This window comes from Chelonia mydas, chromosome 6 (genome assembly GCF_015237465.2).
Source record: "Chelonia mydas isolate rCheMyd1 chromosome 6, rCheMyd1.pri.v2, whole genome shotgun sequence".
NCBI lineage: Eukaryota > Metazoa > Chordata > Testudines > Cheloniidae > Chelonia > Chelonia mydas.
In genome coordinates, this window is record NC_051246.2 from 112,046,324 (window position 1) to 112,060,451 (window position 14,128).

The 14,128-nt window shown below is 45.3% G+C and overlaps 1 protein-coding gene across 2 annotated transcripts in view; it reads left to right on the plus strand.

Annotated features, from left to right (window-relative positions):
* The window catches only part of RCOR1 (REST corepressor 1), a 131,075-nt gene extending 117,393 nt beyond the window's left edge, over positions 1 to 13,682 (plus strand). For both annotated transcript variants that reach the window (XM_037900985.2, XM_037900986.2), the window contains exons 11-12: positions 163 to 392; positions 6,945 to 13,682. In XM_037900985.2, coding sequence (XP_037756913.1) covers positions 163 to 392; positions 6,945 to 6,986 — 272 coding nt within the window. In that variant the 3' untranslated portion in view covers positions 6,987 to 13,682. The remainder of the gene's footprint in view (positions 1 to 162; positions 393 to 6,944) is intronic.
* Positions 13,683 to 14,128: the final 446 nt, after the last annotated feature.

The following is a 14,128-nucleotide window of genomic DNA, read 5'->3' on the forward strand; positions in this document are numbered from 1 at the left end:
GTCTCTTTCTCCCATTCCCAACTTTGTACCATCTTTCATGGTGGTGTAACTAGAGATGGGCCCAAACCTTGGGGAAATTCAGCATTGGATCCTTGCAGTGTGGCTCATGCCCATCTCTAGTTGCTGTCACTGCTTATATAATTCTTCTACTTCCGTTTTCAGCAATCAGGAAGTATGGCAGAGATTTCCAGGCAATCTCTGATGTGATTGGAAATAAATCCGTGGTGCAAGTGAAACATTTTTTTGTAAGTTACCGGCGTCGTTTCAACATAGATGAAGTTCTACAGGAGTGGGAAGCAGAACATGGCAAAGAGGAGACAAATGGACCTAGTAACCAGAAGCCTGTAAAATCGCCTGACAATTCCACTAAAATGTCAGAAGAGGAAAATGAGGTAAATCTGTGACTAAAGCGTTTGGGACTGTAAAATGCTGGTTGCTTTTAGGTTCAAATATATAAATGAAGTCCAAACTGTTAACAGCCATTTTTCACAGCTTTCAACCAACTTATTTTCTTGTGTGTGTGTATATATACGAAATAAAGTATTTGAGCAAATTTCTCCTGTGTATGCAGTTCCCAGTGACAATATTGGGAATTCCAGGTGTAACTTAAGGTGATAAGAGACCTCCTGATTTGCAGGCTCTGGCCATATCTGTGACTGTCACTGGCATTCTCTCACCCTCATTTCTTTCTGTAGCTCAGTTGGATGCTTTAGCTGGACTTAAATTCCTCAGCTCTTAGTCTAGGGTTTGGTTTTTTGGACTTGGGTGTAAATTTCTAAGACGGAAACCTTAAGTGTGTGTGTGTGTGTGTGTGTGTATGTGTATGCCCAAAGGGCTATATAAATAACAAGGTGGGATTGTGAAAACAGCTTGTTTTGGGCTCAATCCGAGAGCTGCTCCATGAGCGGGACTCCTGGTGACTTTATGGGGTTTCTGAGCAGATGGGTGCAATGGGACTGTTCCATCTGTCTCTTTCTTGATGATAATATTTCTCCACAGACTGTGCCTTTAAAGATAACCCAGGCACTTTACAGTTCTTAAATATGATATTTTATTTACAAGATTTAATATAAATGATAGTTGTGCAATAGGAAAACCAAAACATGAACTGGACTTTGGGCTGTCTTTGACCTAGTCCTAATTCATACTAGAGAACTTTATCCAGTAGTAAGTTCTACCCTTCGGCTTGGTCTATACTTAAAACTTAAATTGACTTAGCTACACTGCTCAGATGTGTGAAACTCCACACTCTTGAGCACTGTTGCTATGCCAACCTAGCCCCTGCTGTAGACATAGTTAAGTCCGTGGAAGAATGCTTCCATCAGTTAGCTACCATCACTCGGGGAGATGGAGTTCCTTCAGCGATGGAAAAACCCCTTCCGCTGTCGGGTGTCTATGCTATGGGGTTACGGCGGCATTGCCGTGGCACCATAGCTATGCCACTATAGTGCTTGTGGTGTAGACATGGCTTGAGATGCTTGCGCACGTGACCTGTGGCAGAATTTGGCTCCTACTGAACTAAAGGTTTCTGTCACCGTCCTTGCTTGTGTTGTTTCTCAGCTGTTCTTACCATGCTTGGTTAGCTCATGCAGCACGAGCCGTTAACTTAAGGTACACAATGAACACCACTTCATTGCTGCATGAGTCCTACTGATATTTCAGGCCACTCTTAAAGATGTCCTTGAGTGAATTAATTAATGTCCCTAAATAAAAATATCCAGAGCTTGGCAGAGACCCTTTCTGTAGGAAGGTGAATAATTAAATTACCCCCCACACACACACACCCCTTCACCCCCCACCAGTACTTCTGTTGTTTCTTTGTTCCAGCTCTATAATGTATTTCACATATGTAGCCAGGAACAAGTTACCTCTTTGATGCCAGGTGTCTCTACCCATCATGGATAAGGAGCTACTGTATATTAGTCAGTGTTACTAATTGTTGAAAACACCCCCCTCCCCCCGCCACCCCTACCCCCGATTCCTTAGGCCCTAAGGCTTAGGAGTTATCCTGGCCTCAGATTAACCCTTGTTCCTAAATTAACTTTTTAAAAGGTGGAATCTCCCTTGAGACTGGAAGGGAATGGGTGGATACAGAAGGAGGTATTTACAGTGTGTAGCAACAGCTGAAAGCTTGGGATCAGTTCCAGGAGGCACAAGGGCTTTGGAAGGCCAGCCTGGAGTTGGTCGCTAGTACAGAGCAGGGTTGGATGGAGTGAGAGGAGGTGGGAGAGGCTAAGTGGCAGGAGAGTAGGGATGTGAAAGCCAGGTGGAGTAGCTGCTGAGGAGGTAGGAGGGTTGGGTGGAGTAGGATACATTACACTTTTCTCCATTGAGAAGGTGGGAGTATTGTGCAGAGGTAGCTTGTAGCAGAGAGAGGATGGGTTGGGTACATCAGTAGAGGCAGGAAGATGTGACTAGAAAGTGGATCCTGAGAGTAGCAGCAGGGCCCCTTTAAGCCAAGGGAGGAAGAGAGGGGGCAGAACTGAGAGAAATGACTGCCATAAAGAGTTGGATTATTATTTATTTGCAGCTCAGTAAAGTAGTGCCAAGGATCTAGGGTCAGGCATTCCTAGGCACTGCACAGACCAGTGACCAGGAAGAACTTGGCAGTCTAGGTGACGCAGGATGTGATAGGAGGATACAATGGACAAACTGGCTGGAGGGGTGGCAGGGTAAGGTAACAAAATAAACAGTTGAGCAGAAAATACAGGTCTTGGTTTGCTGCTTGCTTAATCAATGTCAGATGGGTTATGGTGCTGATGAAGCCTTTTCTGTAGAAGAGGTTCTGGCATGCTACTCAAGTGGTGCTTCAGAACCAAGAGGTTTAAAACATGCCTGTCTCCTTTTGATTTAACATTTAATGCACAATGATGTGCCAGTACTAGTAACTGGCCACAAACCAAGAACAAATTAGTTAGGGTCATACATCATATTTTCTAAAATAAAAGGCATGTGATAAAGGCATACATAAACCACATGCCAACCTAAGATTCCACTCTCTTCCTGCTCGTTTGTTGGATGTGTCTTGCTGGAAGGAGGCAGAAGAGTTGACCTTGTGGAGGGAGTTTTGAAAATAGACCAGTCCTTGCTTTTTGCCCTGCCTGCCAGTACAAGAGTGTGGGATGCAATGTTGTTGTTCCGTGAAATTAATGGCCCAAAATCTACCTGAACAAATGCTACTTCACGGAGCAGGTAGTCAACATATGGTGTTTGTTACCTTCAGAGGAAACAAAATCCAGTCCTGGAGCTGAACTTCCAAAAGAGCCGAATCAGTTTGCCCCTATTTTGTATAGTTTTATGAGCTAAGAGTGGTTAGTTCTGTATAGGGTAGGAAGGAGATTGTGCCCTCCCTCCTGTATAGCAGTGCACCATTGGGGCAGACCCAGTCCTGGGGTTCTCAGCACTTTGCCTCTGTGGCTCTGCTGGTCTGGTCTGCAGGATCAGTCTGATAGTGCATACGAGAATGCTAACTGGACCCCATTGATCTCCTCCACTCTCTACCTCAGCCATACCCGCATCTGTGGCTTTTCTCTGTCCCTGCCCAGTAAGTGCACCCAAAACCCCTATCCAAGTTCTGGTTCTTCAACTGATTGTTCCTATGTGTAGTGCCCATCAGGTCGCACATGCTCCTAGGACCAGAGATTTTTCCCTGGCTGTGTCAGTGTGGTCCACACATATGCCCCTGCTCGCCTCATGTTCTGCACTAAGGGAATAGAGAGGGCTGGTGGACTATCATCATCTCAGTTCCTTCTTACTGTTTGTTGCCTAGGATGTGCAAGTGTCAAACAATGCATAGAAAGGGTGCCCCAGGTTAAGAGTCTCTCACTTCCCAACCATTGCCACCTTTGAAACTAGTGTTTTAATGGAAACTTTGAGAGCCATGCATCAGCTGTCCCTGCAGATCTGCACAAACACACTGTGGGGTGGGGGGTGGTTTTGTTTTGTTTGTTTCCTTTCCCCCTTCCTTTGGAGACCAACTTTCCCACTCCCTATTTACTGGGACAGAAATCATGACAGACTGAAAGTACTAGAAGTCATTTCCCTGAGTACACGATCCAGTTCTCTTCCCTCCCCTCCCCCATCCCCTTCTCTTTCAGGGATCCCTCACAAGACAATTCTTCAGCAGGAGGCAGAGTTGCTCCTTCAACTGAGGGTGCTAGAACTAGTATCTCCCAACAGCATGGGGAAAGGAGTTCTACTTGAGGTACTGTCTCATCCCCAAGAAGACAGGGTGATGAAGACCCATTCTGGACTCTAAGGAACTGAACAAGTTCATCCATCACCTAAAGTTCAGAATGGTGTTATCAGACAACGTGGCAGCAGTCTCCTACGTCAACAAGCAGGGAGGAGCGTGCTCCTCCCAGCTTTGTGTGGAGGCCGTTGCCCTTTGGAACTGGTGCATTCCCAGGTGGATTATCTTGGCCACTGCACACCTGGCAGAGATCCACAATCCCTAGCGGATTCTCTGAGCGGACATTTCTCCACAGAACACAAGTGGAAGCTGCTGCGCTCCCCTCTCTGGGAGGGGTTTTGAGTGTGGGGTGTCTCATCCACAAATCTCTGCGTCCATGTGAACAAGGCCAAAGACTTGTGCTTCAGAGGGAGTTGTAGCACAGGCTGTCTAGGTGATGCAATGGTCAGGGCCCTGAGATCAACACACAGATTTCCCTCTTAACTCAGGTGTTGAAGGTGATCAGACAAGACAAGGTGCAAGCCATCCTCCTAGCATTGGGTTGGGCCTGATAGTTCCAGTACCCTCCATGCTTTTCAGCTGTCCGTCCAGTCTCCTCTCTGTCTTCCCCTGATGTGTCAACTATTAACCCAGGATGAAGGACAGACTTGCCACCCCAACCCAGCCATGTTTCACCTGAAGGCATGGTATTTGGTTGGATGTCACAGTTAGAAAAGGCCTGTTTGGCTGACATCCATGCTGTCCTGTGCAGCAGTAGATAGGATATTACCAGGAGAGGTTACAAAGCAAAATGGGAAAGATTGAAATTGTGATATAACAGACAAGGAACTACACCCTTACAGGCAGAGATTCCAGGCATACTGGACTAACTTTTGTCCAGGACTGCTGTTAGCTCTCCCAGGGTAAAACTGACAGCCATCAATGCCCTTCATCCATTGGCAGACACCTACCCTTTATTTTTCCCACCCAGTCACCGCCAGCTTCCTGGAGGGTATGATTCAAGTCTTCACTCCAGAGGCTAGACTTGTACCAGCCTGGGACTTGGACCTTGTTTTATCAGCCCTTACTAAATTACCACTTGAGCCCCTGGGATCCAGCTCCTTGCTACCTCTTTCTATGAAGGTAGCATTTTTGGTCATGATGATGGCCAGAAGAGTCGGGAGCTAGGTGCACTCATGGCTGACCACCTCCCTCCTCTGTTCTCACCCCACAGTTTTGCACTGGGACAAGGTATATATGGGACTACATCTGAAGTTCATCGCTAAGATGGTGTTGGACTTTCATATCAACCAAAGCACCCATCTACCTGTGTTTTACCCAAAACCTTATTCCAGCAGGGAAGAGGTGGTGTGACACTCCACTGGATGTACATAGGGCTCTTACGCCTTATCTGCAAAGAATAAAATCTTTTCAAAAGTCCCCTCGACCTTTCCAGACTAGTGTACCCCTTTCAGGAGTCTGATTTGTCTTACGTACCCCAAGTTTCACCTCACTTAAAAACTACTTGCTTACAAAATCAGACATACAAATACAAGAGAGTCACAGCACACTATTACTGAAAATCTGCTTACTTCCTCGTATTGTCTGTATGAAATTTTAGTTTGTACGGACTTCACTCATGCTTTTTATGTGAAAAACTGTTGTAAAACTAGGCAAATATCTAGGTGAGCTGAGAACCACTGTCCTAGACTCTGTCATTCGCAGGGTGTGTGAAAGGAGAGGTCATTTCCTCCCAGACATTAAATGGATCTCAGGGAGCAACCTTCTCTGCTACGAGATGAACGTTTCCTCAAAGGTAGCGTATCAGTGTGCACTCAACTAGCGCTCAGGCAGCATCAATAGCTTCCATTAGCGATGGCCCTTTTACTGACATCAGCAGACAGCAACTTGGAGTTCTGTTCACGAACTCCACTTCTAGGCATTATGCACTGGTGTAAGCAACTGCTTCTCTAGGTTAGGGGAGTTCTGCGGTCTGTTGTGTCATAAGGTTCCAGGCACCCATCTTCTTTAAAGAGATGTAGCTTGTGAAGCACCTGAAGTGCACTACACACAGTGACAATCACTCACAGAAGGATGGGTTGCTCACCTTGTGGTAACCTGAGTTCTTAAAGGCGTGTTTATGTGGCCCTGTGTGAAGGGGGGAGGATAGTGCTCTTTGTCACTGCCTGGTTTTCCCTTATTGTGAACTGCCAGTAGAGAAGAAACAAAATGGCGGAGGGTCTGGCAGCCCCCTTTGTTCTCTTGGTGCAGAGCACAAGGAGAGCAGGGGCACATACATGGACCAGACAGACGTTGCTAAGGAAAAAATTCTTGTCTGAGGCATATGGAGCATGTGTGCAACACATCTAAGGTGACAGGTTTCAGAGTAGCAACCGTGTTAGTCTGTATCCGCAAACAGAAAAGGAGGACTTGTGGCACCTTAGTCTCCAAGGTGCCACAAGTTCTACATCTAAGATGAGTAACCCATCCTTCCTGGGTTTTCCCTGGAATTGTTTTTTCATGGCAAACAGTCACCTTTATGCTTCCTGTGAAATCACTGACGATAAAGTGGCCTTAGTGCTGAGTTTAGCGTTATTTATTTACAATCAATAAGTCCTGTTTCATCTCAGAGCAGAGGACGCTGCTTGCTGTATGTCAGAGTTGTCTGTCTGTCTTTGCTTTCAGTATCTTACACTTCAAGCAAAGTTTGGAAGTGTGGTGTGTGTGTGTGTGTGTGTACAGTTAAACAAATGTCTCTTCTTTTTCCCTCTAGGCTACTTCTGTTCTTGATGTCAGATATGCATCTGCTTCATGAGAAGCTCGTGTAGCCTAGAACAATTTGTGTTTGACTACTGTGTTTTCCAGGATATCAGGTATTAGCAAACCTCAGACAGCCATCTGCATCAGATCTATGTGGACAAGCAGCTATTACCAAAAAAAGGCAAACGCTTCCAGTCCTGTGCTACATCTGCCTTAATTTTTCCTTACTCCTCCATACTGCCTCGACTTTCTTTCAAAAGCTCCCAGATAGCGCTCCATTTCATCAATATCCTGCTTAAGCACAGGGACTTCTAGAACCAGTTACACCTGTGGGTAAAATCTGGCAAGTCTGCACAGCAAGGAACTCCGGTGTTAGCAGCCCCACACTAACGCTACACAGTAGGAGCTCTTATAATACTTGGTCCTCTCCATAGGGTATAAGTACGTATTGCTGCATGGCCTTGTGATCTCTGCTTCCTGTATAAAGTAATTATTATTCTTACAATGACACTATTATTAGTGAGCTTTCTATAAAGGAGAGGCTTATGCACATGCCAGTGGCATCATACTTACTCTGCAATTACAGGGCATGTTAGCAAGCGTTCTTAAATAATGCAAAGTGATGTGGAAGGTTATTCCTAAGGTTGGGGTCTGTCTACAGTTGTAACTCATTACACTTCTGGTTTGTGCAATGCTTTCTTTCCGCTGTATTTGTACATGTTCTTGCTTCGTAGAAAGCTCACTAACTGGTTGAGCGTTTTATTCCTGGATATTTTTAATGGCTTTTATTTAGTGTAAAAGGGAATACATAACCTGAAATCTGTCAGATACAATATATAAACCATGGCATTCGGCATTCACATTGTAACTTTTTAAGTGAGTGCCACGCAACTTCCTTTTTCCTGACTCTCCGTGGGATTAAGTCAAAACAACTTTAGCTGGTGCTTCTCACTTTTTTTCCCACCCTTAAATTAGGCTACTATACAGTCACTTTATTCCAGTGTCGTCGTCGTCCTCTTGAGAGCACTGAGGTTGCCAAAGCCACCAAATTGCTCATCTCAGTGGAAGGGTGGGGAAGTGTTGACGTGAAAGTGCAACCCTAAAATGTAGATTTCAGTCTTGGAGGAGACCTTGTGTGGAGGAGGACAAGGACCATCTCGTTGACCTCACTCAGTTCTGTATTGTTCCCCCTTTGTCACTCTGATCCCCTTTCTCAATCCTGTACAGGACCTGGAAGTGATCTGATTGATCTAGTGCAATGCTTCTGAACAACCGGTCCATGGACTGGTGCCGGCCCGTGGCAGCCTCCTTGCCGGTCCCTGAGATTTCTCTGACACAGTTTAGGAAGGTAGCAAGCTGGTACCTGGTATCAAAAAGGTTGAGAAACAACTGATCTAGTGCGCCAAGAATAATGCCCTGGGAAGATACAACTGGTTTCCCTGTATCATTGCAAGTTTGACCCACTTTGGTTTTGGAAGCAATTTCAATCCCTCTAAAGCAGAAGTTCCCAAGCTATGGTACGTGTACCACTATTGGTATATCCGCTTGATGTTCCATCCGTTCACTTAAGGTTTGGTTTGGTTTGGTTTAAGATGATGATATGTGAACCAGTGGAGTTCCGAAGCTGCTGCTCTAAAGCACGCATCACTTTTGTTTTCAGAACCAATATATGCAAAAAGGGGAAGAGGCTCACCCCAAAATTTTCCTTAGCTCCCCTGTAGCCACCCCTCCCAGCGCAAAGATGAAACCTTACACAGGTACTTCTGTTGCTGGTAGCAGCCCTGCCTTCAGAGCTGGGCTCCCAGCCAGCAGCCACTGTTCTCCAGCCACCCAGCTCCGAGGGCAGCACCGCTGCCAGCAACAGCACAGAAATAAGCCTAGGCAGGGGTTTGGGGTGCCTGAGAGCAGCCTTGGCCTGTGTTCCCGCCCGCTGGGGTGAGCTGCCCAGGGCAGGTGGTGGATCCAGGACTCCCCATGGCCTGGGCTGGCCCGTTCCAGCCCAGGCTCCTGGGGCCCCTCGCACTCACTGCTCCCCAAGGGCTCTGTTGGCCCCGGAGCTGAGTCCCCCTGCCTTACAGGCTATGAGCAATCAAAGGGCAGTGGGGAGCTGAGGAGGAGCTGCAGCCCCGGGGCCTTGAGCAGCAGCAAGAGATGGGGGAGAGCTGTGGCCGCCCACACCGTGACGCCAGCCAGCGCAGCAGCTGCCCCACGTTGCCCAGCTCAGGCTTCCAGCTTGGCCAGGGGGTGGGGCTTTGTGGGGAAGAGGTGGGGCCAGCATTTAACTGAGGAGGAGCAGGGAGTGGGGCCATAGAGAAGGGTGGGGTCTTGTGGTGAGGGGGGCATAGCCCCCCAATTTTCTGTCTACCCCACCTCAGTGCTCTCCCCCCGCCCCCCGAGAAGAGGTTGGTGCGGTGTGAGCAGCCACATTGCAAAGCCATAACTGAGTTACTGTGGCCTAGCTGATGCTCTGCTCCCCCACGGGTCACTAGGGCTTCTGGGGGCATATCCCACAGCTACTTGCACTGCAGTGAGCTGAGCTGCTCTATGATTCTTTCCTGCTGAATTGTGGGAGAACTTTTCTGTCCTCCTGGGCACCCAGGAGAATGGTGGGAAGGCACTGGAGGACTATCAGCACGTGACTGGTTAGCCTCTATCCCAGGGGTGGGCAAACTTTTTGGCCTGAGGGCCACATCGGGTTTCAGAAATTGTATGGAGGGCCTGTTAGGGGAGGCTGTGTCCCCGCCCCCTTGCTTCGTGCCCCCTGACGCCCCCCACCCCCCCAGGACTCCTGCCCCATCCAGCCCCCCTTGTTTTCTGATGGCGCCCCCCCCCCGGGACTCCTGCCCCATCCAGCCCCCCTCTCCCCCCGCTCCCTGTCCCCTGATTGCCCCTGGAACCCCTGACCCTCACCGCCCTATCCAACCCCCCTCCTTCCTGACTGCCCACCCTGGACCCCTGACCCCATTCAACCCCCCCCCCCCCAATTCCCCACCCCCTGACCACCACCCCAAACTCCCCTGCACTCTATCCAACCTCCCTGTCCCCTTACCACACGGCACAGAGCACCGGAGGCTGGCAGCGCTACAGCCGTGCCGCCCAGAGTGTAGTGTAGTAAATTGCTCTCCGTAACTGCTACCAGTAGCATATTCCTACACGGAGCAGTTTAATACACTGCACCGGCAGCATGGCTCGCTGAGGCTGCGGGGGAGGGGCCGGGGGCAACCCTCCCAGGCCGGGAGCTCAGCAGCCGGGCAGGAGGGTCCCGCGGGCCGTAGTTTGCCCACCTCTGCTGTATCCTAGTTGCAGAGTCCTAGCGACACCCAGGCGTGAGTGCAGCACCAGCGAGGACAGGGCACTTGGGAATGGCTTTGTGGTGTGGCTGTTCACTCTCAGGTCAAGCTAACTTGGGTGCTGATCATCTAAGTTACCAGGTGAAAGTTGCACCTGTGCTCTAACCCTGAGCCAGACCAGCTTGCCTGGGATTAAAGCAACACTAAATTCAGATGAGAGTTTTGTTTGTAGGTGACAGTGGGGTTGGGGACAATACAAAAGCCCAAGTTACTCTTCAGTGGAGCCATATCCTGGATGAGTATACAGAAAGCCTGGAACCAAAGCTCTGACAGGTGTGAACTGCCTCATTCCTCTCAGCGAGTGTTAACTCAGCTGCCCAATAATTAATTTTGTTCCTTATCGAGGCCTCGTGTAAACCGAGTTATACCAGTTTAAATCAGTTTAAAAATCACACTTTTATTTAAACTGGTGCAAAAGGCTGTGTGAGCATCCCTGATTTCTGTTTAAATTGGCTTACTTTGGTTCATCTTAAATCAATTAGAAATAGGTTTAAACAAAAATAGGAGCTTTCTGCACTGGTATAATTAAACAGGTTTTAAAAAAAAACAACTAAAATTAAACCAATGCAACTCCCTTACGTAGACAAGGCCTAAGAAAGAGGATGGGTGAGAAGATTTCTTGGTTTTGGTGTATTTGGAAGAGTGCCACCACTTTTGATTTTGGTGGGGTGAGGGGAGGGAAGGCATCAAGGAGATCCAGGGGAGTGCACGGTTGCATTTTGAACATCTGTGCAATCTACTGTGAGCAGCTTGATTTTTGGCAGCTCATGTAAGCTGAGCTTTTCCTGTGATTAGAGGTCTGAAGAGTGCTGCCATCTCCCCTCCTCCCCCCCCCCCCCCCCCCCCCCCAGTTTGACCCCTTTGACTCCTTAAAGTGGCACCACTTTTTGACAGCACAGTGGTGATATTTTATGCAGACTTGTAGCTCTGTCATTGGACCTGCAAAAGTTGGGAATAATGGGAAGTCCCCTTCTTGTAAAACTTGGAAAATAGCTGATAGCCGTTGTGAATTACAACTGCAAATTTGCAAACTGTGCCATGCATTCAACCACAGTCTATGGTGTAAAGGATCCAGGCACTCAGGCCTAGCCTACACTAGAAAGGGTTTCCATATAGCTATACCAGCAAATCCTCCTAGAGTAGACTCAGCTTATACTGGCAAAAGCACATTTTTACTGGTTTAGCTTCATGCCAAACAAAATAAACTATTCTGGCAAAAGCACTTTTATACCGTTATAACTGTGTCATCACTGGGCCATGTGCCTATATAAAAATGTCATTTAAAAAAAATCACATCCCTAACCGATGTTATACCGACAAATGTTTGTTGTGTAGACCTTGCCCAAGTGTCTCCTGTAGAGTTGGTCTTGCGCGATCACCTCCCACTTCCCACCAAGTCTGGCAAACTTATGATCAGAAAAGTTTTGTTTTTGGCTTTCTCCCCAATGGAAAATAGCATGTATAATTCATTTGATATCAGGAAGAAAAAAGTTGTCTAATTCTTTTTTTGGAGGACTGCTATCTTATTGTAGTCTTATACTTACAATATAGCCCTGTATTTTTAACTTTGTTTCATTATTCTCTTACCTATTATGTTTTTAAATGCAAGAAATCATTTTAGCTCTGAAAGTTTAAATGGTTTGGTCTTGTTTTATATGAAGACCTTTTTTTTTTTTTTTTTTACATGGATCAAGCATTAGATACATCAACTGGTTGCATTCTGATTAGAAGGGTCCACAAAGATTACTGCATAAGATGTAATATTCACTTAAATTTTGTTTTCTTAAACTATCAATGTGAATGTTATAATTATATATATTTTGTGGAATATGGGAATTTACTTCTCCTAAGTATAAGTTATTGTGCAAAAATATGGTATCGTTAAAGCAAATGATAGTTTAACTTTTAGTTTTAGAAATCTTAAAGATATAAGTGTATTACATATGCATAAACAAATTACATTTGTTCTATTTAATTTTTATGTAGCTGTGTAAAGTGCTAGGTAACTTTTTTCACTTACCCATTAAAACACCTTGTTACTTGAATATTGTGTTTAACTGGTCTGAAACACAGTGATCAATTTTTGTAATATAATCTTTATAACCAAGGGAAAAAATACATGCCTCAGTTGTGCTTAACAGTATAGCAAAAATGTACAATCAGACACTTAAGTCCATAGTAGCCATAACCGGTAATGCAGCCACAACATTTGTGTCTTGATATATTTAATACCAGTGGGGATAACAACTGATTCTTAATGTTTTTTTACAAGTTTGCAACCAGGAAGACCCCTGGATTCTGAATAAAAAGCATCATTTTTTAAAAAGCTAATACAAGAATGAAACTTTTTTTCTTAAAGTGATGTCCTGACAAACGTTTTTCTTTCCAGGACAAACACATCTGAAACATAGCTTACTAAAATATGCTCATTGTCACTTTAAATTTAAACTTGACCCATTTTAGTTTTTGCCTCCTCCCCCCAAAATTTCCAATATACTGTTGATATTCATGCACACCAAATATGAGCCAAACTGTGCATTACGCTAACTTGATCACTGGATTTGTGAGCTTAAGGACTTTGAAAAACTCCAGATCAATGAACTGCAAAAATGTCACGAGATGTGGCTTTTCTGATATATATTTAAGTCTGTATAGAACATCTCATAGCCCATTTGAAACTGAGTGGCCTAATAGTCACTTTTTTAAAAAAAAAATTGCATTTTTATTAGCTCCAGCTTGCCTTTAGCAAGTCAAAATCTAGTGATCGTGTGCAATGCCCTGAAGCAGATACACTTTCTGCCACTCCCTGGATTAATGCAGCTTTTTCTGTGGATAGTAAAGCACAATTGCAGTGAAAGTTACCATTCAGAAGATGGAAGGTCAGTATAGTCTATGCATGTTGTATAATAATGAGTGTTTACATTCATATTCTCCTAAAAATTAAATTTATACTGGAGTGTATAGTATTCCATTATGTAGATTTTATCAATTTTGTTAACTGCTTATAGATTACTTAAAAGAATTTTTTCAAAATTTTAAAAGATGTATAAGGTTAAGTTTGCAAATATAATGGAAATGCTGTATAGCTTTGGAAGTGATCAAATACTCGTTGGGGTTTTGAAGAAAGTATGTTGTAATAATGCTGTTGTAAGTAATATTTTAATGTCTTTTTTGCCTGTTTTCTATTATTCAGCACACTTACTGTGATGAATGTTCATAGCATTATAAAATTGCTTAACCACTGAAAAGCAACATTTGTTTCTGAATTATCATTTTACTGTAAGAGGAATTATAATGGGGTTTGAAAATTCATTTGTGAAATTCTACGCAATTCATTTTTCTATGATTTCCAATGTTTGCTGACATCAAATAAAATTTTTCAAGCCATTGATGTAATAAAATATGGAGTAACAGATGTTATTGCTACAAAACGGCAACCTGGAATGTGTGGGGGTGGGTGCTCAAAGACCTCACTTGCCAACACCTGTAGCCTGGTTGGATAGTCACTATTCTACGATTACACTTATATAATATGCATGCACAGGCCTATTTTGTGACAATGGAGCACAATTCAACTCCCCGTCAGCTCAGTGGGAGTCTTTCCATGGATTTTAATGGGAGCTGAATTGGGCCCTTAGCGCTCCAAATCCACATAAGGGGATGAGAAATTGGGAGGTGCATTGCACCAGTTACAGTGACCGGAGATGGTTGGCGTGCAGGGGAGACAGACTTCTGGCAGCAGTCCTTGGGAGAGTGCACCTCCTTTTTTTTTTTTTTTTTTTTTTTTTTGGAGGTGTAGCGTGTTCCTTCTCTTCTCTCTTGCTCATGCTCCTGCTACTTACCTCCA